General features: G+C 45.0%; 1 protein-coding gene across 2 annotated transcripts in view; it reads right to left on the reverse strand.

The window, feature by feature from the left end:
* Eftud2 (elongation factor Tu GTP binding domain containing 2) overlaps nucleotides 1-26,755 on the reverse strand; it is a 47,162-nt gene that overhangs the window by 19,609 nt on the left and 798 nt on the right. Inside the window, exons 2-11 of one of the 2 annotated variants that reach the window (XM_057775461.1) lie at nucleotides 23,542-23,650; nucleotides 12,368-12,533; nucleotides 11,279-11,357; nucleotides 9,904-9,979; nucleotides 9,350-9,415; nucleotides 8,590-8,625; nucleotides 7,339-7,429; nucleotides 6,828-6,910; nucleotides 4,919-5,085; nucleotides 2,298-2,422 (exon numbers count right to left, since the gene is read on the reverse strand). In XM_057775461.1, coding sequence (XP_057631444.1) covers nucleotides 2,298-2,422; nucleotides 4,919-5,085; nucleotides 6,828-6,910; nucleotides 7,339-7,429; nucleotides 8,590-8,625; nucleotides 9,350-9,415; nucleotides 9,904-9,979; nucleotides 11,279-11,357; nucleotides 12,368-12,533; nucleotides 23,542-23,646 — 994 coding nt within the window. In that variant the 5' untranslated portion in view covers nucleotides 23,647-23,650. Of the gene's footprint in view, nucleotides 1-2,297; nucleotides 2,423-4,918; nucleotides 5,086-6,827; nucleotides 6,911-7,338; nucleotides 7,430-8,589; nucleotides 8,626-9,349; nucleotides 9,416-9,903; nucleotides 9,980-11,278; nucleotides 11,358-12,367; nucleotides 12,534-23,540; nucleotides 23,651-26,755 lie in introns of both variants that reach the window. The other variant, XM_057775462.1, reaches the window with a different exon arrangement.

The raw sequence follows: 26,755 nt of genomic DNA on the forward strand, positions 1-26,755 counted from the left end.
ATCCAGAGAAACCCTGTCTTGGAAAAAAGAAATTATACCATCTTAGCCAGCCATGGTGAGGTAGAAGTTTAAGGCCAGCCTGGGAAACACGGTAAGTTCCAGGCCAAACTGGGATACAGAGTGAAACTCTCAAAAGACAAAAGCATAAGGAAACTGAAGCAAGTCTACCTTATGACTCAGGAAACCTTTGATTTTGCTTTTCATGCTGCTACAAAGGACACTGAGGAACACGCAGATTCCTCTTGGACCTCTGCTCGTGTTAGTCTTACGCACTGTCCCTCTACTCATTAAGCCATCCATCACTTATTATGTAGGTGCTGGGGATAAAGTCCAAAGCTGCCTGCACACTAAGTACATGCTACCTCGGGCTCCACTCTCAGTCCCACCCACCAAGTTTATAAGTGCAAAACAACCAGAACCAATGTTTCAGTGATGTGTGGAAATGCAGGTGTCTAGATGTAATATCTTTTTAAAAACAGATTTACTTTTTTATTTATTTTTATGTATATGAGTGTTTGTCTGCAAGTACATATAAATAAATAAATAAATAAATAAATAAAAATACGTAAAAATAAATATAAAAGTAAATCTCACAGAGATCCACCTGCTTATACCTCCTGAGTGCCAGGATTAAATGTGTGTGCCACCAGCGCCCAGTTAGTTTTTTGTTTTTTGAGACAGGGTTTCTCTGTAGGATTGAAGCCTGTCCTGGAACTAGCTCTGTAGACCAGGCTGGTCTTGAACTCACAGAGGTCTACCTGCCTCTGCTTCCTAAGTGCTGGGATTAAAGACATGTACCACCACCACCCAGCTAGATTTTTGGTTTTTAAATTAGTTTTTGTGGATTTTTTCCTTTAATTTTTTTAAAAGATTTATTTACTTTATATATGAGTGCTCTATCTGCATGTACACCTTTATCTCAGAAGGGGGCATCAAATCCCACTATAGATGGTTGTGAGCCATCATGTGGTTGCTAGGAATTGAACTCAGGACCTTTGGAAGAGCAACCAGTGCTTTTAACCACTGAGACATCTCTCCAGCCCCATCTATCTGTTTTGAGAACTCTCACATGGCCCATCTCCTCAGCTCTAAAATCAGGGTAACAATAACCCTCTAGAGAAATCTCACACTGACATACGGGACTCTTGAGGCCTGTAAAGGCTGACTGCAAATCCAATGAGTTCTCAACGAGGCCTATCACACCCATCACGTTTACGTGTGACTAGAGATGGGTGGAAAGATAGCAAGGAGCACTAACGGTGCAAGTCTGTTCACCCTGGAAAAGGACTGAAAGTGCTTTGTGGGCATAAATCCTACAAACCTCGAGGAGGTCTCATTCTAGGAGGGATGTTTATTTCTAAAACGAGCTCCCTTTTTAGACAGGTTATCCCTGTGTAGCCCTGGCTGGCCTCAAACGTAGAGATCTGCCTGCCTCTCCTGAGTGCTGGGATTAAAGACTGGCACCACCACATCTGGCTTCTTCCTAATCACTCAAAAATTGTTGTTGTTGGGGCTGGAGAGATGGCTCAGCGGTTAAGAGCATTGCCTGCTCTTCCAAAGGTCCTGAGTTCAATTCCCAGCAACCACATGGTGGCTAACAACCATCTGTAATAAGGTCTGTTGCCTTCTTCTGGCCTTCAGGCATACATGTAGACAGAATATTGTATACATAATAAATAAATAAATAATATTTAACAAAAAAATTGTTGTTATTTAGACAGGGTAGAAAGATGGCTCAGTTGTACAGAGATCACTGGTCTTGCAGAGGACTTGGGTTGAAGTACCAGCCCCCACATAAAATAACTCACACCCACCTGTATTCAAGTTCCAAGGGATCCCACATCCTGTTCTAACCTCTAACCTACACCCACACAATCTTAAAACGAAGCTGGAGAGATGGCCCAGAAGTTGAGAACACTTGTTGATCTTCCAGAGAATCCAGGTTGGTTGACAGCACCCACACGGCAGCTCACAACCATCTGTAGCTTCAGTTCCACAGGGTCCCAACACTTGTTCTGGCCTTTGTGGGCACTGCACATGCATATATTTAGGGGCATACACACAAACTCACACTAAAAATAAAATTCTTTATCTTAAAAAAATATTGTCTAGAAACAACTTAGCCTGAAGAAAGGATTTGAGACCAAAAGGAGGAGCCCCAAATGTGGCAATAACAAGTGATAAAGAAATCCCCTCAACTCCCATCCCAGCACAGGGCTATGACAGGAAGCCAATTTCTGAGCCATTCTGCAGGAAGGACTGGGGAAGCTGGCGAGACGGCAGCAGGCAGAGCTTACCAAAGGTGTCAGCATAGATCTTGGCAAAGGAGCCCAGTGTGAAGCAGATGCTGTACTGGGAGCTGGAGAAGCAGACGTTGCCCAGGAGTGGGGAAAGGATCAGGTTCTCGTCGGTGGAATACATGCTGAAACAGAGACTGCTGTGAGCCAGCGCCGGGCCACGAGGACCCCGACCAAACTGCTGTACCACTGACATCCACCAAGAGGAAGGGCAGCAGCTCCCATCACAGTCTTCATTCTCTAGCCCGGGAGGTGCTGGCCTAAGGTTTTTAGATTTGCCAAAAGCCTGGTCAAGAACCTGAATGATGGAGTCCCTCACTGTCTCAGTAAAAAGCTGATGTCCCAGGGCTGGGACATTCTGCAGTCTTAAAAAAGCTAACCACACAGGACAGACAAGGGGAAATCTGCAGGATAGAGAGAGATAAAGACCTCAGAACACAAATGAATCTAATGTGATCAGAGAGAGATTTAGGAGACACCTCAATTTAGGAGATATTTAGGAGACATCTCAATTCCAATACAAATGGGCATATAGCGGGATGGGTCATGCTTGCCTAACACGTGCAGGACCCTGGGTTTGAGCCCCGGTACCACATAAACTAATATTAGCCAATATTTGGGGGAGGGAGGTATCAGAAGTTCAAGGTCATCCTTGGCTCTACAGGAGGTTCCAGGCTAGCCTGAACTATTTATAGGCCCTTTCTAGGGGTGGAGGTATACAGATGGGGACAGGACACAAACACCACTGGAAAAAGAGAGAAAGAGCAGTGCTGCTCCTCCCCACTGTCACTGTCTTTATTCTGTTTGGCTTCCTGCTGCACAAACTCTTCCATTTCACTGTTTCGTAGAATGCAGAGCCCAGGCCCTGTACACAGCAGTCAAGAGCTCCAGGATGGAGCTACACCCCAGCCCAAACTTTTCAAACAACTTGAGAGCCATTCGGAAAGCTAGGAAGGGAGGTGTAGACTTGTAATCCCAGCATTTGGGAGGTTCAGGCAGGAGGCTCAGGGACTCAAGGAGTACGATGACCTGTGTCAGGGTTCTCCAGACTCATCCAGTCCCATATCCTACAGCAACACTGCTAACAAGGGCCTCAAAGCAACTTAGATGTGTAATTCTATGCCACCTCCCATACTCACTGATGTGGGCCTCAATCTTCCAGAACACACAGCAAAGCTTCTTCATTTACACGACCCACGTTAACAGTAAGACAAGTGCAGCCAATACCACTCAGCAGCAGGTGCCATATGGCAAGGGAGCTAGACCAATTAGCTACTTCATTTCTTTTAACATGCCAATAGGTAATTTTTCTTCATTTACTTGCTTAGTGTTTTTTATTAGTTGCATGGGTGTACAGCATGCATGTGTGGGGTGAGTGTGGAGGTCAGAGAACACATTTATGATATCTGCTCTTTCCTTCCAACTCTGTGTGTTCTGGGGATCGAATATAGATCGTTAGGCTTGTGCAAGTCCTTTATCTGCTCAGCCATCTTATTAAGTCCTCTTTTTGTTTATCGCGATAGTATTTCACTCTCTGAGCCTGGAGCTCATCAACTGGCCAGACTGGCTATGTGGCTGCTTTGCCTCCATCTGGCAGTGCTAGATCACAAGTGTGAGGTACCACCTAGCTGGTCCCAAGGACGTTAAGGATCTGAACTCAGGTCTTCATGAAGCAAGAACTTTATTCACTGAGCCATCTCCCCTGCCCAAATCTGAGCTTTTGGGATAAGGTCCCTCAATGTTACTCAGGCCGAACTAGAACTTGCTGTGTATGCCAAGCTAATTTCAAACTTCTAATCTTCCTGCCTTGGCCTCCCAAGTGCTGGGACCATAGGCATATGTCACCACACTACACCTGATTTTTTTTTTCTTCCTTCTTCTTTCTTTTTTTAATAGAAGCAAAGTGAGCTTTGGGGCTGGAGAAATGGCTCAGCAGATAGAGCAGCACATTGCTCTTGCACAGGACCTGGGTTCAGTTCCCAGCACTCACATGGAAACTTACAACTCCCTGTAACTCTAGCTTTAAGGAATCTAACACCTTCCAACCTCTGTAGGCCTCTGTAGGCATCAAACACACAGGCAGGCTAAACACTCAGATACCAAAAATAACAAATAAATAAATAGTAAACTTTAATAACCTGCTTAACCTGCCACAGTGTGTGGTAAAGGTGAGACTGCTGTCGGGTATGGGCAGTGCATGCACGCCTTTAATCCCAGCACTCAGGAGGCAAAGACAGGTAGATCTCAGTGAATTTGAGGCCAGCCTGGTTTTACAAAGCGAGTTCCAGGACAGCCAGGAATGTTACACAGAGAAACCCTCTCTCGAAAAAACAAAAACAAACAAACAAAAAAAAAAAGGTGAAACTGCTTTAGATTCTATTGACTACAAAACTGGGGATGTGTTAATACTACATGACTGGTTCAGACACTGAGCTGTTGAAGTTAGGCTTGGAGGCAGTTCTGAAGAGACTCAACATATCCTGTTAGAACTGACAGGCTCACATGACAACACACACCAAAAAGTAAGTGACTCCCAGAAGTCTTCAAGGGTAAAATTAAGATTTATGAAACCCAAACCCCCCTAAGGACAGGAAATCCACTCCCAGGATCCACTCCTATACCTTATTAATCCATTGACCTCATCCACAATGTGTCGAAGTTTGTAATAAGCATCTGTTGGGGGCAGTTTCAGCTCCAAGATCAGCCGGTCGATTTTGTTGATGCACACGGTGACTGCTAACCTCTCCTGCACTGCGTGCTTGATCAGACGCTCTGTATTCAGCATCACCTGAGAAACACAGGGCACACCGTCTACAGCAGAGCCAAAACAGACACTCTCAACACATTCGGTACAAGGGGGGATATGGCCTGGGGGTGAAGGATCAGCTGGAAGCATCATCCCCAGGGCAGATGCGGGAATGTTAAGAGGGTACCTACCACCCAGCAGGTCTGAGAAGCAAATAAAACAATAGCAGTGCTGGGAATAAGGACATTCTGATGTCCTTTTTCCTCCCCACCCTTCTGTGATCCTAATGATTAAACGCAGAGCTTTGCACATTTGGGGAATGCTGCCTCTGAGCTACGCCCCTCCCTGTTTTAGTCTTTTCAGACAGGGTGCCACTACACTGCTCAAGCTAGTCTCAAATTTGCCATCTTCCTGCCTTGACCTCCAGAGTAGTTAGGATGACAGGAATCTGCCACCATGCCTGGATGAAAAAGCCACTTTTTTTTTTTTTTTTTTTTGAGACAAGGCCTTGCTCTGTGTTCTCAGCCTGCCCCAAACTTGCAGCAGTCCTCATACTTCCCAGGAGCTGTGATCACAGACACACAAAGCTACAGCTGGAACACAGGACCTTTCCAACACTTGTGTGCAGAAGAGTGGCAGATGTGTGGGTGGGTGGGTATTACTAGCTGTGTGCAGTGATCGGGCCTGGAGGTGAAGCACCACAGCAACAACGAGCACCCCAGATCGCTGATTCTAAATAGTGGTCTCCACTATACAGGAAGCCACGGCTTGCTGAAGAAATGTCTGGTTTAGGACTGGGGCAAGCAAAGTGTGTAAGAAAATAAGTAAGTACTCAAAACATGATGAGGTGGGTCAGGAGGATGAAAAAGGAACTCTTGATAGCCAAAGATGAGTCAACCAGACCATCAAGATACATGAGGATATGATGGGTATGGCAGATCTTTGTGAGTTCAAAGCTATCTTGGGTTAGACAGTGAGTTCTAGGACAACCTGGGCTACACAGTGGATTTCTTCTTCTTGAGACAGGGTTTCTCTGTGCAGCTCCAGTGGCGCTGGAACTCAGTCAGCCTTGAATTTAGAGATCCGCCTGCCTCTGCCTCCCAAGTGCTAGGATTAAAGACACGTGACACCCAAGCCTGGCTCTTTTTAACTTTTAAAATTACACTTATTTATTTTTATGTGTGTAGGCGTGTTCATGTAATAGCATAGTGTGGAGGTCAGAGGTCAACTTTTGGAAGCTTGTTCTCTGCTTCTACCACTTGTAAGTTCAGGACTGAACTCATGTCACCAGGCTTGGCAACAAGTACCTTACAAACTGAGCCACTTTGCGATCCAAGTAAGATCTCACCTCATTACAAAACAAAAAGAGGAAAGAAAACAATCTGTAAATACTTTTATACAACATGGGAGAGGACACGTGAGAGAGACTTCTGGGTACAGAGAGAAATCATAAATAGATGAGAATGAGTTCCTTGTACAGTGCTTGACTGAGTTTGGACTGTTAAATAAGGTGTCTCTGGCTCCCTCTGCTGGTATCACACTAGTGACCATAGGAATAAAGTTAACATTACCCAATTTTTCAGTTTAGAAACATACAATTCCAACTCCAATCTCACTTTGAACAATCTCAACTTTGAACATCACTTGCTTCCCTAAATTCAGGGCAAACCTGAGCCTTAACCACACGGGCTTTTATGTTCCCTGGTTCCCAGCTCACATGGCACTTTGAGTAATGTGTAGGAGGCACAGTAACAGGGGACTAGCTTCCAAGGGCCCACACTTACCCCCTCAGCCGCATCAATGAAAAGGACCACTCCATCCGAGATTCGCAAGCCAGCTGTGACCTCATCAGAAAAATTCACATGTCCTGAAAACCGAATATCCAGCCATCACTTGGTAGCCCGAGGCAGTTAATCTGTGGGACCTGAGGAGCACTGCCAAGTCTGCAAACCCCAATACTCCTCTTCCTGCCCACAGCACTCTGCAGCGCATAAATTTCTCCCAGTAGAGTCCCACCCTAGGATGATTATAATAATATTAAGAAGGCAGTTATGGGGGCTGGAGAGCTGGCTCAGTGGTTAAGAGCATTGACTGCTCTTCCAGAAGTCCGGAGTTCAATTCCCAGCAACCATATGGTGGTTCACAACCCCCAGTAATAAGATCTGGTGCCAACTCCTATCTGCAGGGACATATGCAGGCAGACCATTGTATACATAACAAATAAATAAATTTTTTAAAAAAGAAGGCAGTTATAGTATTCCAAAGTACTCAGAAAATAATCAAGGGCTGTCCCACCTGGTGTGTCCATGATGTTGAAGAGGTAAGATTTCCCTTTGGTATCCGGCAGCACCACCGTCACAGGAGTGCTCTTGATGCCAACACCTCTCTGAAATTAAGACAGTGGTCACGACTTCTTTTCGTACAGAGACATTCGTCAGCTGGGGGGGGGGGGGCAGTGTATGTGTGTGTGTGAGAGAGAGAGAACTGCTGACTGATTACACTGATGTCTCTCCTTGTAGCAGGTGTAATTCTTTTTATCTAGGCCTCTACGTGGCATGATCTTGTAGATGAAACACACACACACTCTTTTTTCTTTTCTTTTCTAAAGTCCTAGGGATCAACTCAGAGCCTTGTGCATGCTAAGCAAGGATTTTACCACAGAATTACATCTCCAGCACCAAAGACAATTTTCTTTTTGGGGGAGGGAGTATTAGAAAGTGAACACAGGGGTCTTCTCACTTGCTGAGCAATATCCTCATCTCTAAATTTTTATTTTGAGACAGAGTCTCACTCAGTTGTTCAGGTTGGCCTCATTCTCATTCTGTCACCCCAGTAGGCTTTGAACTTTTTTTTCTTTTCTTTTCTTTTCTTTTTTTTGAGACAAGGTCTCACTATGTAGCTCTCAGGAGGGTCTGGAAGAGATCCACCCATCGTCTCTGCTTCCCAAGTGCTGGGATTAAAATCATGCACCACTACACTCAGCTGACGTTGAATTTCTGATGGGCATGCCTCAGCACAGTAAGAATGTCATTATGACGGCTTATCCTGTGCACCACTGCCCTAAATTCCCTTAGTTACCCTGTGTGTGTATGTGAGCCTTCCATGTAGTTCTTGAGGGGAAAGGGGGACAGATAATAAAGGAGGGGGAAGAGAAGAAGTGACAGGGGAGGAAGATCCAGACGGAAAGATAAAAGAATCACAAGTAGTTCACAGAAAATCCCCTCCCTGAAGGAGATGCACATAGTAGGGACCTTACAGAGTCCGGATATTGTAAAGATCATGTCGAGTTTTACAAATTTGAATGTCACCTCTCAGTATTTGTCTTATTAGGTAAAATTAAGTCTACTCAGGGACTGGAAGGCTCCCTACCCATGCTCCAGCTTGCCTTCCCACTTCTCACTATGGAATGACCGAGGGTAGCAGAAGTGTAGGGCAAGGCTAAATGGGAATGCCATGACAAAGCCCCCCCCCCCCCGTCCCATTCGCCACTAAACTATGGCTAGTGGGCCTGTGTGTGCAAAATCTAATTTCCCAAGACACACTTACCTCTTGCTCTGTGAAGAGGATGTCAGTGTAGCACAGCTGGAAAAAATTCAGTGATGTTACCACCTGAATTCAGACGTCTCTCCTGTATGCACACCATCACCATCAATCACCTTCCCTCACCTCCTCCCAACTCAAGGGGTCTCCCAGGAGGACACTACCCTGAGGACAACAGGGTTTCCACACCAAGTCCGACAGTGAGACCAGTGTCCCCGCCCCAGACGGAAAAAGGTCCTGCATGTGTGGAAAAGGTTGAGTGTGCAGGGTGGGGTGGGGAGCAGTCACTGAAGACCATGCCATGGCTAGAGAGAAGGCTAAGCTGTACCCACTACACTGATCTTAGAGAGGGGGAAGGAGACCTGGGCCAGCCTTCACGTCTCACACGTCTCAACAGTCAGTTTGGCAGAGTCTGAACGTTTATTGCACTGAGACTAGCTGCCACTGCTGGCCTTGTTCACAGGCATTTAAATTTACCATGAAAACAACAAGGCTCAATTGTATGATATTTATAGAACAGGCTATTAATAAAACGACAGGAAAGAGGAGACTGTAAAAGTCAGAATACATCACTGAGGAGGGATCCCAAATGCAGAACAGATCATCTAAAATTACTGCAGGTTAATATCTCCATGCTCCTGAGAAAGCTGAAATCACTTGCTTCCACCTATTAATAAAGTACAGTCCCACAGCAGCAGAATGCAGACAGCACTGATGTGAGTGCTGGGTGAAGACAGGAAAGGAACGAGGCCCAAGTTATACTCACATCTTGGTCATAGCGCTTTCTGATTTCTGGATGCGTCTGCTCTATTAAACAATCTACAAAACACGTCTGAAAGAGAAGAGAGGAGTAAGACCTGCCAATTACAGAGGAAAATCTGTGCCCCTTTCCCCAAGCTCCCAATACACCATGTAATTCAGGCGTGAAGGGAGGAAGAGGGAAAACGAGGAGGATTATGGGACAGCAAAGGATTAACACAGAAGCCACAAGATTATTTTTCAATGAAAGATGAAATCTTTCGTGGAAAGACTTCCCACAGGAAATAAAAGGTTATAAAAATCAGAGTAAGGCTCAATTTCCCCATTTCTGTCCAGATGTAAACAGACTGCTCAGATATGTAAGTGGTCAGGAACAGAGTTCAGAAATGCTGGGATTTCACAACAGTTCCATAAGAGCATGCAGGAGTGTTGTGTTGTCCTCCCAACCACCCACCCAGCCTCAGGACTTCAAACTGGAATCTCTGTGACTCTAAGGGCTCAGAAGACGAGCTGGTTCAAAGAGAAATCCTGTTCCAAGGGAAGCAGAACAGTCTCTCTCACCTTGCCGTGGTGGAGATGGCCGCAAAGGGTCACGTTTCGGATGAGCTCTGAGTTGTCCATCAGATCTGCTAAGAAACTGGACAGGGAAAGGCAAAGATGAGGAACTACGACAAAGCTCCCCAAGACGGTGGCACAGAGGGATTTTCAGATTTCCAGCCAGGAACAACTGTCAGCCCAGCTGCACAATACCCAGAGGCAGAGCACCTGGATCTACAGAGCCCTGGCTGTGGTGCCCCTGATATAACACAACCCAGAAACGGACCGATGCCCTCCAGATGAAAGGGCACGTGCATGCGTCACAGAGAACATGGGGAGACTAGAGGACAGCTTGTAGGAACTGGGTCTCTCCTGCCATGCAAGTCTCAGGAATAAACTTAGATTAACACCTGTCTCCCCTGGCCATCATGTTCACCCTAACAGGGATTTCAACAGTAAAATGGTTGGAAAAGGAAAGGTTGAATTAAGAAGTGGCAGGCATGGTGGATCACACCTGTAGTCTTAGTGCTTAGGTGGTGGAGGCAGGAGAATCAAGACCAACCTAGAATGAATGCATGTGACCTGGGTCAGGGCAGGGATGAGAAGAATGCAAAGATCAGCTGAGCATGGTGGTACAGGTTTATAATCTCAACACCTAGTAGGTGGAGGCAGGGGGAGCAGGAATTTAATGTCATCCTTGGCTATCTAGGGATTTTTTTTCTTAAAAAGCCAACAAACAAAAATCAGACAGGGCAGTGGTAGCACACACCTTTAATCCAGTACTCAAGAGGCAGAGGGAGCCCGACCTCTGAGTTTGAGGCCAGCCTGGTCTACAGAGTGAGTTCTTTTTTTTTTTTTTTTTGGTTTTTCGAGACAGGATTTACAGAGTGAGTTCTAAGACAGCCAAGGTTACTCTGAGAAACCCTATCTCCAAAAATCAAAAAACAAATGCACACCCCCCCCCAAAAAAAAAAAACAAAAAAGAAAACAAAAAAACAAAAAACCCCACCATCATCAAAACAGAGAGAGCAAGAGACAGGACAACAAAAAAAAAAGGTTATCAGCAGGGGCTTCCTGGAGCCATTTTTCAGCTGCTGATCACAGCTCTGGTGATCTCAACACTGATAACTGTAACACCTCATTGGTCTCAAAGGCTGGCACCCAGGACTACCCTGAGATGGAGGTTGTGCTGGGACAGAGGCAGAGGACACAGCTGACATCCAGACGAGAGCAGGGAGAGAAGACTGGACTTAAATGTCCCAGCAGCCATAGTTCTGGCAGATCATAAAAAACTGCTGTTGTAATTCTCTGGCTCCTTCAATCATAAACCACCTTTTCCTGCCTTAAGAAAAGATGGCCACAGTATTTCTTTGGAGAACTGAGAGACCTTAGAACTTACTCCATCTCATACACCGTGACAGGTAATGTCTGCTCCATCAGAGTGAACTTCTTGGTTTTTACTGGCTTTATAATGGGCTCTAGGAGGAAAAAGGAAAAGTAGTGACACGCAGTTAGGAATAAACCAAAAATACAGCGCTCGATTCTGCTGGACTGGGCTTTAGAACCCATGATATATAACATCAATTTGTTTTATTCTCACGGATCTGTCACTCAGGTTGACAGCTGGGGATACTATTTCAGCATGAGACAGTGAAGAGACATGAACTGCATGAGCTTATTTGGTGTGGTATGGAGAAACAACAGACACAAAAACCCAAGTCTCTTTACATTTTAAAATGGAATCGCTTTCCAGAACCACTCCTCAGAGTTGGACAATTACACCATTGACTGCTGAGAAGGGCTAGAATATGCACAGGAAACATCGGACCCAAGAGAGAACTCAGCAGTTTTTAAGCCCCAAGAAGTAGGTGAAGCACTAACTCCTTTAAAACTATGTATATTTTTAATTATTTTATTTTATGTGTGTGAGTGTTTTGCCTTTGTGTATGTTTGTACACCATGTGTATGCCTGGTGTCCTCAGAGGTCAAAAAAGGGCACTGGATCTTCTGTGAAAAATGTTTTTTTTTTTTAAAAAACATTTTATTTATTTATTATGTATACAGTATTCTGTCTGCTTATGCCTACAGTCAGGAAGAGGGCACCGGATCTCATTACAGATGGTTGTGAGCCACCATGTGGTTGCTGGGAATTGAACTCAGGATGTCTGGAAGAGTAGCCAGTGCTCTCAACCTCTGAGCCATCTCTCCAGCCCCTGAAAAATGGTTTTGAGCCGTCATGTGGGTGCTTGGAATTGAGCCTGAGTTCTCTGCAAGAACAGTCATTGCTCTTAACCATCAAGCCTTCGCTACAGGTCAAAAGTACTAACTATTTACTAACAAGCTAAGAGTTTCGCTGAATATTAAAACAAAGTTAATTGAATCTTAGCCCATAAACAATCCTGGAAATTAAAGAAAAAAATATCGCCCAATTCATTCACGTAACTTTGAAGATTCACTGACAGCTAGGCAAGGTTTCCTCTGGCCATACCTGTGAGAGGCTGGGTGTCTTCCTCCTGAACTATGGTCTCCACCTCAGGGCCGTACACCTCCTCGGCGGTGGGGTAGTACTTCTTGTCCTCATGCAGCACCACCTCCATCCCAGGGTGCTCATCATCGTGCTCTCCCACGTCATCCTCGTCCTCATCCTCATCCATCTAAAGGCAAGAGGGAGAGGGAGGACAGAAGGGTACCTTTTCCTGCTTGACAAACTGCTTCCTTTAAGTTCTGTGTGGTGAGGAGGGCCCCCACTCCCTGGAAGACCCTCCACTCAAGGGACACTGGGGGCCTTGGCTATGGCAGCTTAGCTGCACCAAACCTGCCCCTCTCCTAATGGGATCATGGGATCACTGGCCACAGTGGATTGAGATTAAGAAAAAAAATCAAACAAACAAAAAACACCCCACTTTCTCCAAGGCACACATCAAGAGTCAGAGGTAAAAATGAGGAACAAATCTATATCTTTACGTTTTTCACTTAGATGAACAAAATTGGCTTTGGAAAATGATCATGGTTACAAATAGTAACAGATGCTGTCAAGAATGTGAAAGCTGAGGTCCTCACATGCTGGGCAGGAAACAGTGCTGCTGCTCTGGAAAGCTCTTCAAAGTGTACAACATAGTGTGGAATACAACCAAGCAATTCCAGTCCCAAACAGTGTCCTAGTTAGGGCTTCTATTTTGTTGTTGTTGTTTGAGACAGGATTTCTCAGTGTAGCCCAGGCTGTCCTGGAACTCACCCTGTAGACCAGGGTGGCTCAAGCTCAGAGATCCACCTGCCTCTGCCTCCTCAGTGCTGGGATTAAAGGTGTGCACCACCACCATCCGTAGGGTTTCTATTGCTGTGATAAAACACCCATAACCATCTCGGAGAGAAAAGGGTTTAATTCTGCTAATACTTCCAAATCATAATACATGTGAAGGAAGTCAGGGCAGGAACCTGGAGGCAGGAGCTGAAAAGAACTCACAGAGGAATGGAATGCTACTTACTGGCTTGCTCCTTGTGGCTTGCTCAACCCGTTTTCTTATAGTACCTAGGATCACCAGCTCAGGGGTGGCATTACCCACAGTGAGCTGGACCCTCCCTCATCAGTCAATACAGAAAATGCAATACATGTTTACCCATAGGCCAGTTGGGTGAGGGCCCCCCCCTTTTTTGGAAACAGGGTTTCCTTGTAGCTTTAGTACCTGTCCTAGAACTATTTCTTGTAAACCAGGTTGGCCTCAAACCCACATAGATCTGCCTATGTCTGCCTCCCAAGTGCTGGGATAAAAGGCATATGCCACCACTGCCTGGCGAGGTTTACTCTTTTAAGAGGACTCTAGCTTGTCAAGTTGACAAAAAATTAGCTGGTATTAAGTATAAACCTCAAATACACAAAATTACAGATGCACAAAGACTTCTAAATAATTATTCTTGGTACTATTATTCATAGTAGCAAAAACAAAAACAAAACTAAAAACCCAAAAGGAGGACCAATTTATGACTGGGTAGTGAAATATACTGTTTTCATATGAACAATATTGGCAATAAAAAGAAAAGAAATGCACATATCACCTGTGTACATAAAGCTACAGCACAGAAGAACTCGAAAATATGGTACAAAGCAAAGGTAACTGGCATAAAAGTCTTCAAGGTGTATCATCTCATTTACATGCGAATACAAAGGGAAAGAAAACAGGGCTCAGGGAAGGCAACGGTTAGCAGGTGTAGTTTCTCCCTGGGATGATGAAAATGTTCTGAAGTTGATAATAATGACGGTTGTATGACTTTGTGAATATCCTAAAAAACAATTAAGTAAGTGCTTAACAATTAATTGGCCCCAAATATAAGTCCTTACATATCAACACTGAGCAAAACTATTCTTCATCAGCTAAAAGGGTCTTGGGGTGGGGGTGAGGAAAACATTTTATTTAGTTGAAACAGCAATGAAAAGACTTGAGTTAAGTACATGTGGAGACTCTAAGGGTTAGCCAGGAATCCAACATATTTAGGAGTAAAGGGAACAATGGGACAATAAACTGAAGTCACAGAGAAGGACCTTCCAGATTATTTAACTAATCTGACCCCCAACCCTCTCGTGTGTGTGTGTGCGCGCGTGTAGGCTGGCAAACTGCTGTCTTCTGAAACAGTCTCTCACTATGACCTGGGGCTTGTGGATTAGCTGAAACTGAATGACCACCCAGTCCTAGCCCCAGGGATCCACCTGTGTCTGCCTCCCCAACAGTGGGACTATAAGATCACACTACCACAACTGGCATTTTTGTGGGTTCTAGGAACTGATTTTATGCCATTATGCTTATGTGGTAACTGAGCCATTGTCCTCAGCACTGACTTCACTTTTTTCAGAATAATGGTTTTCAACTAGGTAATCCGCAGGAGCTCAGTGCTTTGGGCTCAAACTTCAGCACTGTGTGTGATGGGGAGGACAGGGACGACCCGTTCTGTTTCCCACCCTGAGAACATGCAGAAAGGAAGGTTGGTTAGGAGCCTGCTGCAAAAATTTAGTAGAGACAGTGACTTGCACTATGCAGCTATGAAGGTGGTTTAAGAGGTTGAATCCTAAAAATACTGTGTAGAACCAAGTACTTTCTAATAAACCAAAGTATGCATAAGGAGGGGAGAGGCCTGTGACATGAGCAACAGAGCGCGGCACTGTTTTTACAGGGATGAGGAAGAATTTAAAAGCAGTATGGCAGAGATGCTACATTTGAGACCCTCCACCAGGCACCATGGAGGGAAGGCAAGTCAGATGTAGGACACATAAAGCTGAGGCACAAGACAAAGGCCTTTGAAGACAGAAACCCAAGAGTTTGTGGACACAGAAGTCACTTGACAGCCCAGATACCATGACTGGTACAGCGTACGGGGGTGGAGGAGAGGTGGAAATATGGAACTCAAGTCCAGGTGGGGGTGGCGCACGCCTTTAGTCCCAGCACTGGGGAGGCAGAGGCAGGCCAATCTCTGAGAGTTCAAGGTCAGCTGGGTCTACAGAGTGAGTTCCAAGATAGCCAGAGCTACACAGAGAAACCCTGTTTCAAAAAACAAACAAAAAAAAGATGAAACTCGGGGGCTGGAGAGATGGCTCAGAGGTTAAGAGCACTGGCTGCTCTTCCAAAGGTCCTGAGTTCAATTCCCAGCAACCACATGGTGGCTCACAACCATCTGTACTGGGATCTGGAGCCCTCCTTTGGCGTGCAGACATACATCGAGGCAGAATGTTGTATACATAATAAATAAATCTTTAAAAAAAAAAAAAAAAAGATGAAACTCTAGGCATGCTGGCATCTGGAGGCCTGGGTGATAAGGAACCAGCAGTAAAGACTAGGAATGGTCACAAGGTAAAAGCCAGGGGCCTCTCAGGAAAACAAGGGAATGATCAGCTCACCGGATCCTGCCGGCAGGTCAAGTGAGACTCTGAGGCTGGCAGGCCAGGTCACTGGTGACTCCGACTAGGGTAGTGTCCAGGGAGTAGGACAGGAGTGGGTTTGAGAGCAAATGGAAGGCTTGGACACCTCCATTTAGGGAAGCAAAGAAATAGAGGATACCTGCAGGGGCATGGAGTCCGAGCTCCGGGGTGATACTAAAAATGGAACCCAGGTTCTCATAATGCTTTTTTTTTTTTTTTGAGACAAGATCTCACTGAGCTGTCCAGATTACTCTCCAGATCGCCTGTCTAGTCCTTAGAGGACCACTGTCGGTGTGAAGCACAGGAGGTGGCCAGAGAGTTGAAGGGAAGGCCTTGCATAGAAATCAGGGTGTAAGAGCCACATGAGGTAGTGCACATCTGAACTCCAGCAGAGGCCAAGGCTGGCAGATGTGAGTTCACGGCCAGCCTGGTCCACACAGCAAGTTCCAAGACAGCCAGGGTTACACAATGCGACCCTATATCAAAAGAAAAAGAAAACTGAGAGCAAGGGATGGCATGGTCAAAGCAAAATGCTGGCATTCTTCCTTCAGTGAGCGGAGGGCTGAAAGCCTGAAACCAGTCAGGGGCTCACCACAGAGCTCCCAGCATGCATGTGAAGATGTGGGGTTGGGCCACTGTTTGAATGTGAGGGAAGCTGAGGCCCAGAGGAGTGCTGCTTGTCAGCAGACGGGAGGAAATGCTGAAAGGATGCTCATTAGCTTTGCTTTAGGTCTGTCTGAGCTGCTGCACGATGCTCAGGTGGAGACATTAGAGGAGCTGAAGTTACTACAGAAAAGCCCACGTTACATTCCTAATGCACTCAGGCTTGGTAGCTATTTTGGAGCCACCATCAGGAGGACATGTTTGGCTACTGAAAGAGCTGATGTAATCTCTGGCCGCTTTAGCAGTAGAACATACAGATTGCAGGAGGTAACCAGGCAGCCTACCACTGGAGGTATTTGCATTCTTTTTTAAAAAACTGGTTGACATTTTGGGATTTGTGTGAAGGAAAACAGACGCCCACCACAGTATCTACCCACCTCACTGTGCGCGATGCCTTCCGCTCTGTTCTTGTGGGTGAACTGTTTGTTTTCAGTCAACTAAGCCCCATCCCCAATCCCTCCTCACCACTGAGACCTTCCCCCAGCACTTCTCCCTCCCTGTCTTGCACCATAAGTTTTCCCTCACTGGTGGGTCATCCAGTCAGTGTGCCTTAAACCTTCACACCGGCTATGATGGTGCACACCTTTAATCTCAGTACTTGGGAGGCAAAGTCACAGGATCTCTGCAAGTTTGAGGCCAGTCAGAACTACGTATGGAAAGATCATGCCGCGCCCCCCCCCCGCCCCTCCCAACAAAACAAACCTCACAGACAAAAACCCTCTGCTTGCCATCCCAGCTACTCTGGAAGCTGAGGAAGTAAGTTCAGTGCCACTGACCTGCAGACCCTTCTCACCGTACCCTTCCCTGCAGAATGAGCAACCTTCTTACAAACTCTTATGCATTAGAGCTCCAAATAGCTTGTTTTGGTTTAGCTTTTGTTTTTCTGAGACACGGTTTCTCTGTGTTTCTCCGGCTGTCCTGGAACCCACTCTGTAGACCAGGCTGGCCTCAAACTCAGAGCCTTGCCTGTCTCTGCCTCCAAGTGCTGGAATTAAAGATGTGCACCCAGTTTTCTTTTGTTTTTTTGAGAAAGGGGTTCACTCTGGAGTTCAAGCTGGCCTTGAGCTTGTGATTTTCCTGCTTTTCTTTCTTTTTTTTTTTGAAGATTTATTTATTTATTAACTATACAATGGTTTGCCTGCCTGTGGGCCAGAAGAGGGAACCAGATCTCATTACAGATGGCTGTGAGCCACCATGTGGTTGCTGGGAATTGAACTCAGAACCTTTGGAAGAGCAAGCAGTGCTCTTAACCTCTGAGCCATCTCTCCAGCCCAATCTTCCTGCTTTTCAACTGCCAGGATTACAGGCATGTGCTGCCATGTCCAACAAGCCCCAAAATCCTATGCACATCTCCACTAGCCAAATCACATGTATCCCTATAATCCCAGAACCTGAGAGACCAAGGCACAAGAATCACGAGTTTACTCCCATCCTGGGCTACTTAATGACTTACTTCTACAGCTTGGACTACAGTTTGAGACCCTGTCTCATATTAAAAAGAAAAAAAAAATCACAAAAACCTTGTTGTTTTGGCAGAGCAGTATACACCTATAATAGCACCTGGAAGAGGAATCATTAGTTCAAGGCCAGCTTGGCTGCGTAGTGAATTCCAGGGCCCTCTTATCTAACTCTTTCTTACCTAAATAGCGAGTGCCCGCTATCCCCCCCCAAGGAAAGTATTTTTTTTAAATATTTATTTATTTATTATGTATACAATAGTCTATCTGTATGTATGTCTGCAGGCCAGAAGAGGGAACTAGACCTCATTACAGATGGTTGTGAGCCACCATGTGGTTGCTGGGGATTGAACTCATGACCTTTGGAAGAGCAGGCAATACTCTTAACCACTGAGCCATCTCTCCAGCCCCCACAAGGAAAGTATTTAAAATAGCTGGTGTAAACCTCAGTGGAACACTTGCATACCAAATACAAGGCCTTAAAAAAAAAAAAAATACAAGGCCTTGGGTTGAGTGCCGCACACTAGGGAGAAGGGAGCGGCATCATCAGATGCTGGTCCCAAATACTCCACTCATCACAAAGCAGGGACACAGCATGAAATGGTGCAAGAACACAACACCATGTACTCAAGTTTAAACGTATGCACAAAGTATAGACCACGCATTTAGCAACTCCCACCAACAGAACAAAACACCCATCATTAGAACACCTACTATGGCGGCAGTGTGGGAGTAACACTGATTAATAAATTAACTACACAAGAACAGAGACTTACACAGCAAAGACACCGAGGAGCTCAGGAAAAGCATTCATATACCCCCTCACCGTTCACTTTCTTATTACGATTTATATTTATTTTATGTGCATTCATATCTTGCCCACATGTATGTCTATGTGAGGTGTACAGAACCCCTGGAAACTTAGTTACAGACAGTTGTGAGCTGCCAAGTGGGTGCTGAGAATTGAACCCAGGTCTCTGGAAGAAGCAGTGTTCCTAACTGCTGTGCCATCTCTCCATTTTTCTTCTTTGCATTTGTTAGCAGGTTTACGGAGCTGTAACCCACCATCTTAAACACACAGTTCAGTGTTTTTCGTCCACCTGCACAACTCCACAGTCAATTTTGGACACTTTATCCCTGAAAGGAACTCTGTCCTCCTGAGTTCTCGCCTTCCAACCTGAGCACCCTCTGGTCACCCTTTGTTTCTACAGCTGTGCCCCATTCTCCGGGTCCACATGGAAGGCTGCTTCCTTAGTTGCATCTCTTGGTCCCTGGGTCAGGAACGCCTCCTCACAGACTCTTAGTATGGTACTGAATGTGCATCACCTAACCAGCACCTGTCTCCTCCTGTCTCCTATGGTAAATACTTCTGTAAATTCCCGGAAGGCAAAGCTGTGACCCACTCTCTTTGCATCCTGAATCTTTGCAAAGAGCTCTGCAAACACTACTGAATGAAACACTGGGTGTTACTTCGTCTCGACTCCATTTGCTGGGATCACTTTGAATTCTGACTCTGTTATCTAATGTGTCAGCTTTAATGTGCTGTGGAAGTCAACGAGCTCTAGTCTCTACCTGCATGCAAGTGAATGACAGAAAGGTTAGAAAGGACAGAACAGCGCAGAGAGGTCTTTGTGTGACAAGATATGAGGATCTCCCGGGCTAAGTGGCCAGCCAGTCTAGACTAATCTCCTAGTAAGAAAACTTGTCTCAAAGGAGGTGGACAACATTCCTGAAAATGACACCAGAGGTTGTCCCCAGGCCTCCACACTAGCACACAGGAGCACCTGCACACATGTGACCGTTCACTCTACATACGCATATAAATAAAATCATTTAAAAAGGAAAAATGGTATTTGCCACCCTTGCAGAGGATTTGAGTTTGGTTCCCAGCATCCACAAAGCAACTCACAACTGCCTATAACTCTAGTTCCAGGGGAACCAATGCACCTCTATTCTCTGTGAACCCTACGGATGCATGACATACACTTACCTACATGCCTGCAAAATACTCACACATTAATAAATAAATCTAAATCTTAAAAAAAAAAAGTCCATAAGGCATGAGTAAATTCAAATGTCTAGTAAAGCATGTGACTAGCAAATCTGAGGTCATGGGTTCCATTCCTTTGTATCACATTTAAAAACACCTACATATAAGATTTCCATAGCATATTCCTGACTTCTCAACTTAGTAACAAAGCATGAAAACACCATTTTTACAAAACCCTTATCTGATTTCTTTTTTTTAAATTTATGCGCTGGAGCTGGGTGGTGGCACACACCTTTGATCCCAGCACTCGGGAGGCAGAGGCAGGTGGATCTCTTGAGTTTGAGGCCAGGCTGGACTACAAAGCAAGTTCCATGACAGCCAGAGCTACACAGAAAAATTCTATCACAAAAAAACCCAAAAATATTAATAAATAAAAATTTTAAGAGCTTAAAAAATAAACAAGTACATGTATGTGCTTGAGTGTTCTGTCTGTCTGTAGTCTGTGCCCCGTGTGCCGCCCTTGAGTGTTCTGTCTGTCTGTAGTCTGTGCCCCATGTGCCACCCTTGAGTGTTGTCTGTCTGTAGTCCGTGCCCCATGTGCCACCCTTGAGTGTTCTGTCTGTCTGTAATCTGTGCCCCGTGTGCCACCCTTGAGTGTTCTGTCTGTCTGTAGTCTGTGCCCCGTATGCCACCCTTGAGTGTTCTGTAGTCTGTGCCCCATGTGCCACCCTTGAGTGTTCTGTCTGTCTGTAGTCTGTGCCCCATGTGCCACCCTTGAGTATTCTGTCTGTCTGTAGTCTGTGCCCCGTGTGCCACCCTTGCAGAAGTGTTGTCAGAGGTCAGAAGAAGATGTCGGATCCCCGAGAACTAGAGTCATAGATGGTTTGTGAGCTGTCATGTGGGAGCCGGGATGCAAACTTGAGTCCTTGGCAAGAAGAGCCAATGCTCCTAATCTGAGTTATCTCTTCAGCCTCCCAGGTTGTATTCAAAACTATATTAAAAACTACTTTTTATTTTTAAAAAATTACTCTACTGGGGCCAGGTGGTGGTGGTACACGCCTTTAGGCCCAGTACTAAAGGGGCAGAGGCAGGCAGATGAGTTTGAGGCCAGCCTGGTCTAAAGAGTAAGTTCTAGGACTGCTAGGGATACACAGTGAAACTTTGTTTCAGAAACCAAAAGAAGGTTATTTTTATTTATTTGGTGGTTGTGACTTACCCACTGTGTGCTAGGAACTGAACCAAAGTCCTTGGAAAGGGCAGCCAGTGCTCCTAACTGCAGAGCCATCTCTCCAGCCCCTAAAATTACTTTCCTGTAGTTTATGCTTGTGAGCCTCAAAGACTGTCATGAATTTGAGGCCAGCTTGGATTATGCTCTAAGATACTGCTTCAACCTGGAGCCCCTCAAAATCATCCTGTCACTACTTCTGCATGGGATACATTTCACACTTAACAATCTTAAAATGTAGTGTCCTACCTCCATCTTTTATTTTTTTTGAGACAGGGTCTTTCTGTGTAGCTCTAATCGTCCTAGAACTCAATATGTAAACCAGGCTGACCTTGAACCCACGAGATCCATTTACCTCTGCCTCTTAATTACTAGGAAGAAAGGTGTGTACTACCACACTTGACTCCAATTCCATTTTAAGATGAATTTCTTGAATCTTTTTTCTGTTGTTGTTCCATGGCCTCTCCTCTCCACCCTCCTTCTGACAGTGCTAGAGACTGAACCCAGGGTTTGTCACGCACACCAGGGAAGTACTCTCCCTCTGAAGCGTATTCCCGTGGCTCTCAGATTATCTATTCAAGATTTTCCTAACACCCCATAGGGTGCAATTCACCTGGACCTGCAGACTTAAACACACTGAAGATGCAAGCCACCCTTCCTTTACCACACCTACAAGAAACTTCAACTTTCTTTTCTGCTTGTTTGTTTTTTGAGACAGGGTTTCTCTGTGTATCTCTGATTGTCCTGGAACTCACTCTGTAGATCGGACTGGCCTCAAACTCAAGAGAGATCTGCTGCCGCTGCCTCCCTGCGTGCTGGGATTAAGATGTGCACCACCATCACCTGGCTAGCTTCAACTTTCTTTTTTCTAGAGTGTATTTTTTCTAGCTTGAGCAACAATGCCCTTCACAGTGACTGATGGCAGTCAAAACTGTTTCCATTTTCTGCTGTCCCAAGGATATCATCTCCTTGCTGACTAATCCATTGCCAAGAAATGGGATGAATCTGTTTTTCACTGACAGTTCTATATGTTTATACAATGACGCTAGCTGTTCTCACCCCATTCCTGTCTCATTTCCACTGAAATCATTCATCCCTTAAAGACCCTACTTCTTCAAATCTACGTTTTACTCATGTTCTGAACAATGCTAAAACATTAGAGCCACTTTCAGTGCCTGTTGCCATTTGGATGAAAATGTCCAGCACTTGCTTGTTTGAACACCTGGCCCCAGTTGGTGGTGCTGTTTCAGGAGGCTGTGCAACATTAGGAAGATGGAGCCTTGAACCTTACAGTCTGGTTCTGGTTTCTGTCCTCTCTGTTTCCTAGTGTCCAGAGATGTGAATAAGTAGCTGTCACAGAATCAACTGCCGCCATGTGTTCTCCACCATGAGCCACTGAAGTCCTTCAAATCATGAGCCATAAATCCTTCCTCCTTTAGTTGGTTCTCGTCAGGTATTTGTGATGACAAAAAAAAAACATAAATTGTACCCCTCCTTAAAAAACAATCTTCTCACTAATTCTTTAGAGCTATATTTTAGACACGGGATCTCATGTAGCCCAGGTTTGCCTCAAACTCGTTATGAAACTAAGGCTGACTTTGAACTCTTTATTTCCTGCCCCTATTTCTTAATATTGGGATTACATAACATTCCTGGCTTTTTTATATAAAGTGCCTTTTGTGAGCCTTAAACTATTCTAAACTCTATCTCCCACTCCTAACCTGGAGTAATAGAAATCTGCACCCTTCTTTTGTATGCCGCCCCCGAACAGGGTTTCTCTGTGTAGCTCTGGCTGTCCTAGAACTTGCTACATAGACCAGACTGGCCTTGAACTCAGAGATCCACCTGCCTCTGCCTTCCGATGCTGAGATTAAATCTATGTGCCACCACTGCCCAGCTTTGCACGCCACTTTTAAAATCTGAGTTTACAAGGCTGTTCCAGGTGTAGATGCGCTGACATAGCTGACTGCCCGTCCGGAATGAGCTCACTCGTGCCTGTCAGGAGACACTGCAGGGAACTAGCAGAGTCCACAGAACTGTTACTAGAGTCCGGATTCCAAGACCATCTCATGAATGAAACTCTCTTATAGTCCTGCCTAAGTTTTCAGGGGCCAACACAAAATCCCAATAAAAGTCATGTTATAAAAAAGGCAATATTAGAAATACATGCAGGCTATTACGGGAGCATTGTTTTAAAATAGAGAGGGATAAAGAAAACAATGTTCAGCTGGGCAGTGGTGGTACCAGCCTTTAATACCAGCACTCGGGAGGCAGAGGCAGGTGGATCTCTATGAGTTTGAGGCCTGCCTGGTCTAAAGACTAATTCCAGGACAACTAGGGCTATGACACAGAGAAACCTTGCCTCGAAAAACCAAAAAAAGAAAAACAAACAAAAAAAACCCCAATGTTTGTTTTGTTTTACCTCATCAAGATCTTTCGTCTCTCTTCCCAGTTCATCATCATCTTCATCAGAATCAAGCTCTGGTCCAATATAGTTCCCAAATTCATCATACAAGTCAGTATCCATGATGCTAAAATTCAAGAAGAGAACGGTCAGTATCTGGCAAGTCCTGGAAGCCTGCACCACAGCCTGTCTCCTTTACAGCCATCCTTCAGGAGTTAACTCATGACTGACCAATCTACTGAAGAATCTCCCCAGAGTCTAGTACTTTCTCCATTTCTCTGCCCTACTCGTTTTATCTATTTGCATACACCCCACACTCTACTTTATTAAAGGCAGGGCCTCTTGTTGCCCAAGCTGGCATCAAATTCTATAAAGCCCACACTGGTCTTTTTTTTTTTTTTTTAATATTTATTTATTTATTATGTATACAATATTCTGTCTCTGTGTGTTTGCAGACCAGAAGAGGGCAGCAGACCTCGTTACAGATGGTTGTGAGCCACCATGTGGTTGCTGGGAATTGAACTCATGACCTTTGGAAGAGCAGGCAATGCTCTTAACCACTGAGCCATCTCTCCAGCCCCCACACTGGTCTTAAACTCCTGAACCTCCTGCCTTAGCCTCCTAAGTGCTGGGACAACAAACATATGCCCCATGCCTGGCTTAATTTTATTCAAAATTTTTTATGTATTTTATTTTGTGTATAGGTGCTTTGCCCACATGTATCTCTGTACACCACATTCATAGACATGATGCCCACAGAAACCAAAAAAGTGAGATCCCTTGAAATTGAAATTATAGACCAGGTGTAAGCTAACGCGTGATAGTGAGAATTGAACCTGGGTCCTTTGAAAGGGCAGTCAGTACTCTAAATCACTGAGCCAGCTCTTCATTCCCACTTGGCTTTCTTTTTCATTTTAAAGACAGGCTCTCATTGTTACCCAAGCTGGCCTTCTGCCTCTGCCTCCCAAGTTGACATAACAGGTATACAACTCACGCACAGTCCAGCCTCCCCTTGTCTAAATTTATTTATGTGTGTGTGCCTGTCTATGTGTGTGTCTACATGTATTTGAATGCATATGTATCAAAGACAGCTTTGGAACCTTTGGGTAATACAAGGATTGTAACACAGGTACTAGGATCTGACCTCTGGTCTTCATGACTGCCTAGTAAGTGCTCTCAACTATTGAGCCATTTCTCCAGCATCTCACTTCTTCTTTTAATACTAATATTCTCAAAATATCAAAATATAATCATTAAAATCAGAAAATACTGGCAGGTTATTCTACCTCCTAATACACAGACCCCACCAAGTCTGACGAACTGTTTCAAAAATGACCTGCAGTCAGGGGTGCAGGCCAAGACCGTCCGCCTGTACTAGGGCAGCTGTATTCTTTTACTCTGCAACAGCTCTTTAGTCTTGATTTTTAGGACTTGACCTTTCCGGAGATTACAAACCACTGGCTTTGTAGAATGATCCTTCATGTGCATTTGCCTGCCTATTACACTCAGGTTACACATCTGGAGCTGGGATGTCACATAGGGATGCTGTGCTCTTTTTGGTACACAATTCCAACCTGTCCTTATTGATGCTAATTCTGATCCCTCAATTGAGGTGGCAGTTGACAGGTTTTTCATTATAAAATCATTTTCCTTTGTAATGAATAAGAACTGTGGATTTTTTTCCTCACTTCAATTACTGAAATTCTGTTCAAAGGAATAGTTTAAATTTCACCCCCTTCAAGCTGTCCTAACCACTGATGTCTCATTTCTCTGTGACGCCATAACTGACTTTCATCAGTATTTTCTACCCCGAATGCTAGTTAACTATTTATTATTCTCTCCGACAACTCTACAGTTTGCAAGCAACAAAATCTAGAGCGTGGGGAAAGCATCGGGCCTCAGGGGTGAGGGCTCCATTCGTACCTTAACCTCATCTCTAACAGTGATGCCACTCAAGAGAAGTTACTTCACCTCTCTATGTATTTCTTCAAGTAGGAAAGTGGAGCGAACAATCATGGCATAAAAATTTTTCAAGGCGCCAAGGAGGTGGCTCCGTGGGGAAAAGCCCTTGCTGTGCAACCAGAGTTCAATCCCCAAAACCCACAAAAAAGCCAGATGCAGTCGCACAAGTGTCTGTAATCCTAGAAGGCCTACAGGAAATGGGAAGCAGAGAGATTCTTCTACAGCTCAAAAGCCAGCTAGCCGGTATTAGCAGTGACCGGGAGATAGGTCAAAAGATGAGGACCAAATCCTGAAGGCTGGCCTCTGACCTTTGCCTGCAGGCTATATATAGCACAGTCGCACCCTCACTCACTACATAAAAATATGCGCGTGCGCGCATGCACGCACGCACACACACACAATGATTAGCCGGGCATGGGGCCTTACACATGTACTACTACACAGTGCGCTAGAGGCCACCCTGAGATACACGAGAAACCCTGTCTTCTAAAAACAACAGCTGGGCGGTGAGGGTGCGTGACTTTTTAATCTCAGCACTTAGGAGGTAGAGGCAGGTAAAGGCAGCGGTAGGAGGATCTCTGAGTTCTGAGTTTGAAGCCAACCTGATCTACAGAGTAAGTTCCAAGATGACCAGGCTACACAGAAAAACCCTGTCTCAGAAAACCAAAAACAAAACCAAATCAAACAATAAATGTTGGTGAGCATAAAATGTGAGCGTTCCTGAGCACGAGAACCCCTGTGCTCCTTTGTGCTCACCTGCCAACAGCCCAGACAGCTCCTTGCACAAGCAGAAACTTAATAACGGTAACTGAGTGTAACATTTAGGGTTGAAATCCTGATATTTCCTGTAGCAGACTGAATACCTCCCGGAGATCTGCTGAGTACTGACTGTAAATTAAATTCAGTATCGGAGTGCTAGTCACCAGTCATTAAGTGTAAATTATAGAAACTCTGATATATATACTGCTTTTACTTCTAAGAAACTACCCCATTTATGTTCATTTTATTCTCCCAAGACTCCCATCAGGTGATGACACAAACTTTTACAGAAAGTTGTTTAGGGAATAAGCCAGGCTCACTTCTGCCTCAGAACCACTGGACTTGTCATTCCCATCATCTCGGGCTACTTATACCTTGTCAACACATTTAACTCAGTTTCTCCTTTAATATAACCTATCTGTCACTCTAAAAATCCCCCCATACACACTTGCCAAGCACTCCCCCCCATACTAATTTGGTGCTCAGGATCAAATCCTGGGCCTCACACTAA

This window comes from Chionomys nivalis, chromosome 7, assembly GCF_950005125.1.
Source record: "Chionomys nivalis chromosome 7, mChiNiv1.1, whole genome shotgun sequence".
Classification (NCBI taxonomy): domain Eukaryota; kingdom Metazoa; phylum Chordata; class Mammalia; order Rodentia; family Cricetidae; genus Chionomys; species Chionomys nivalis.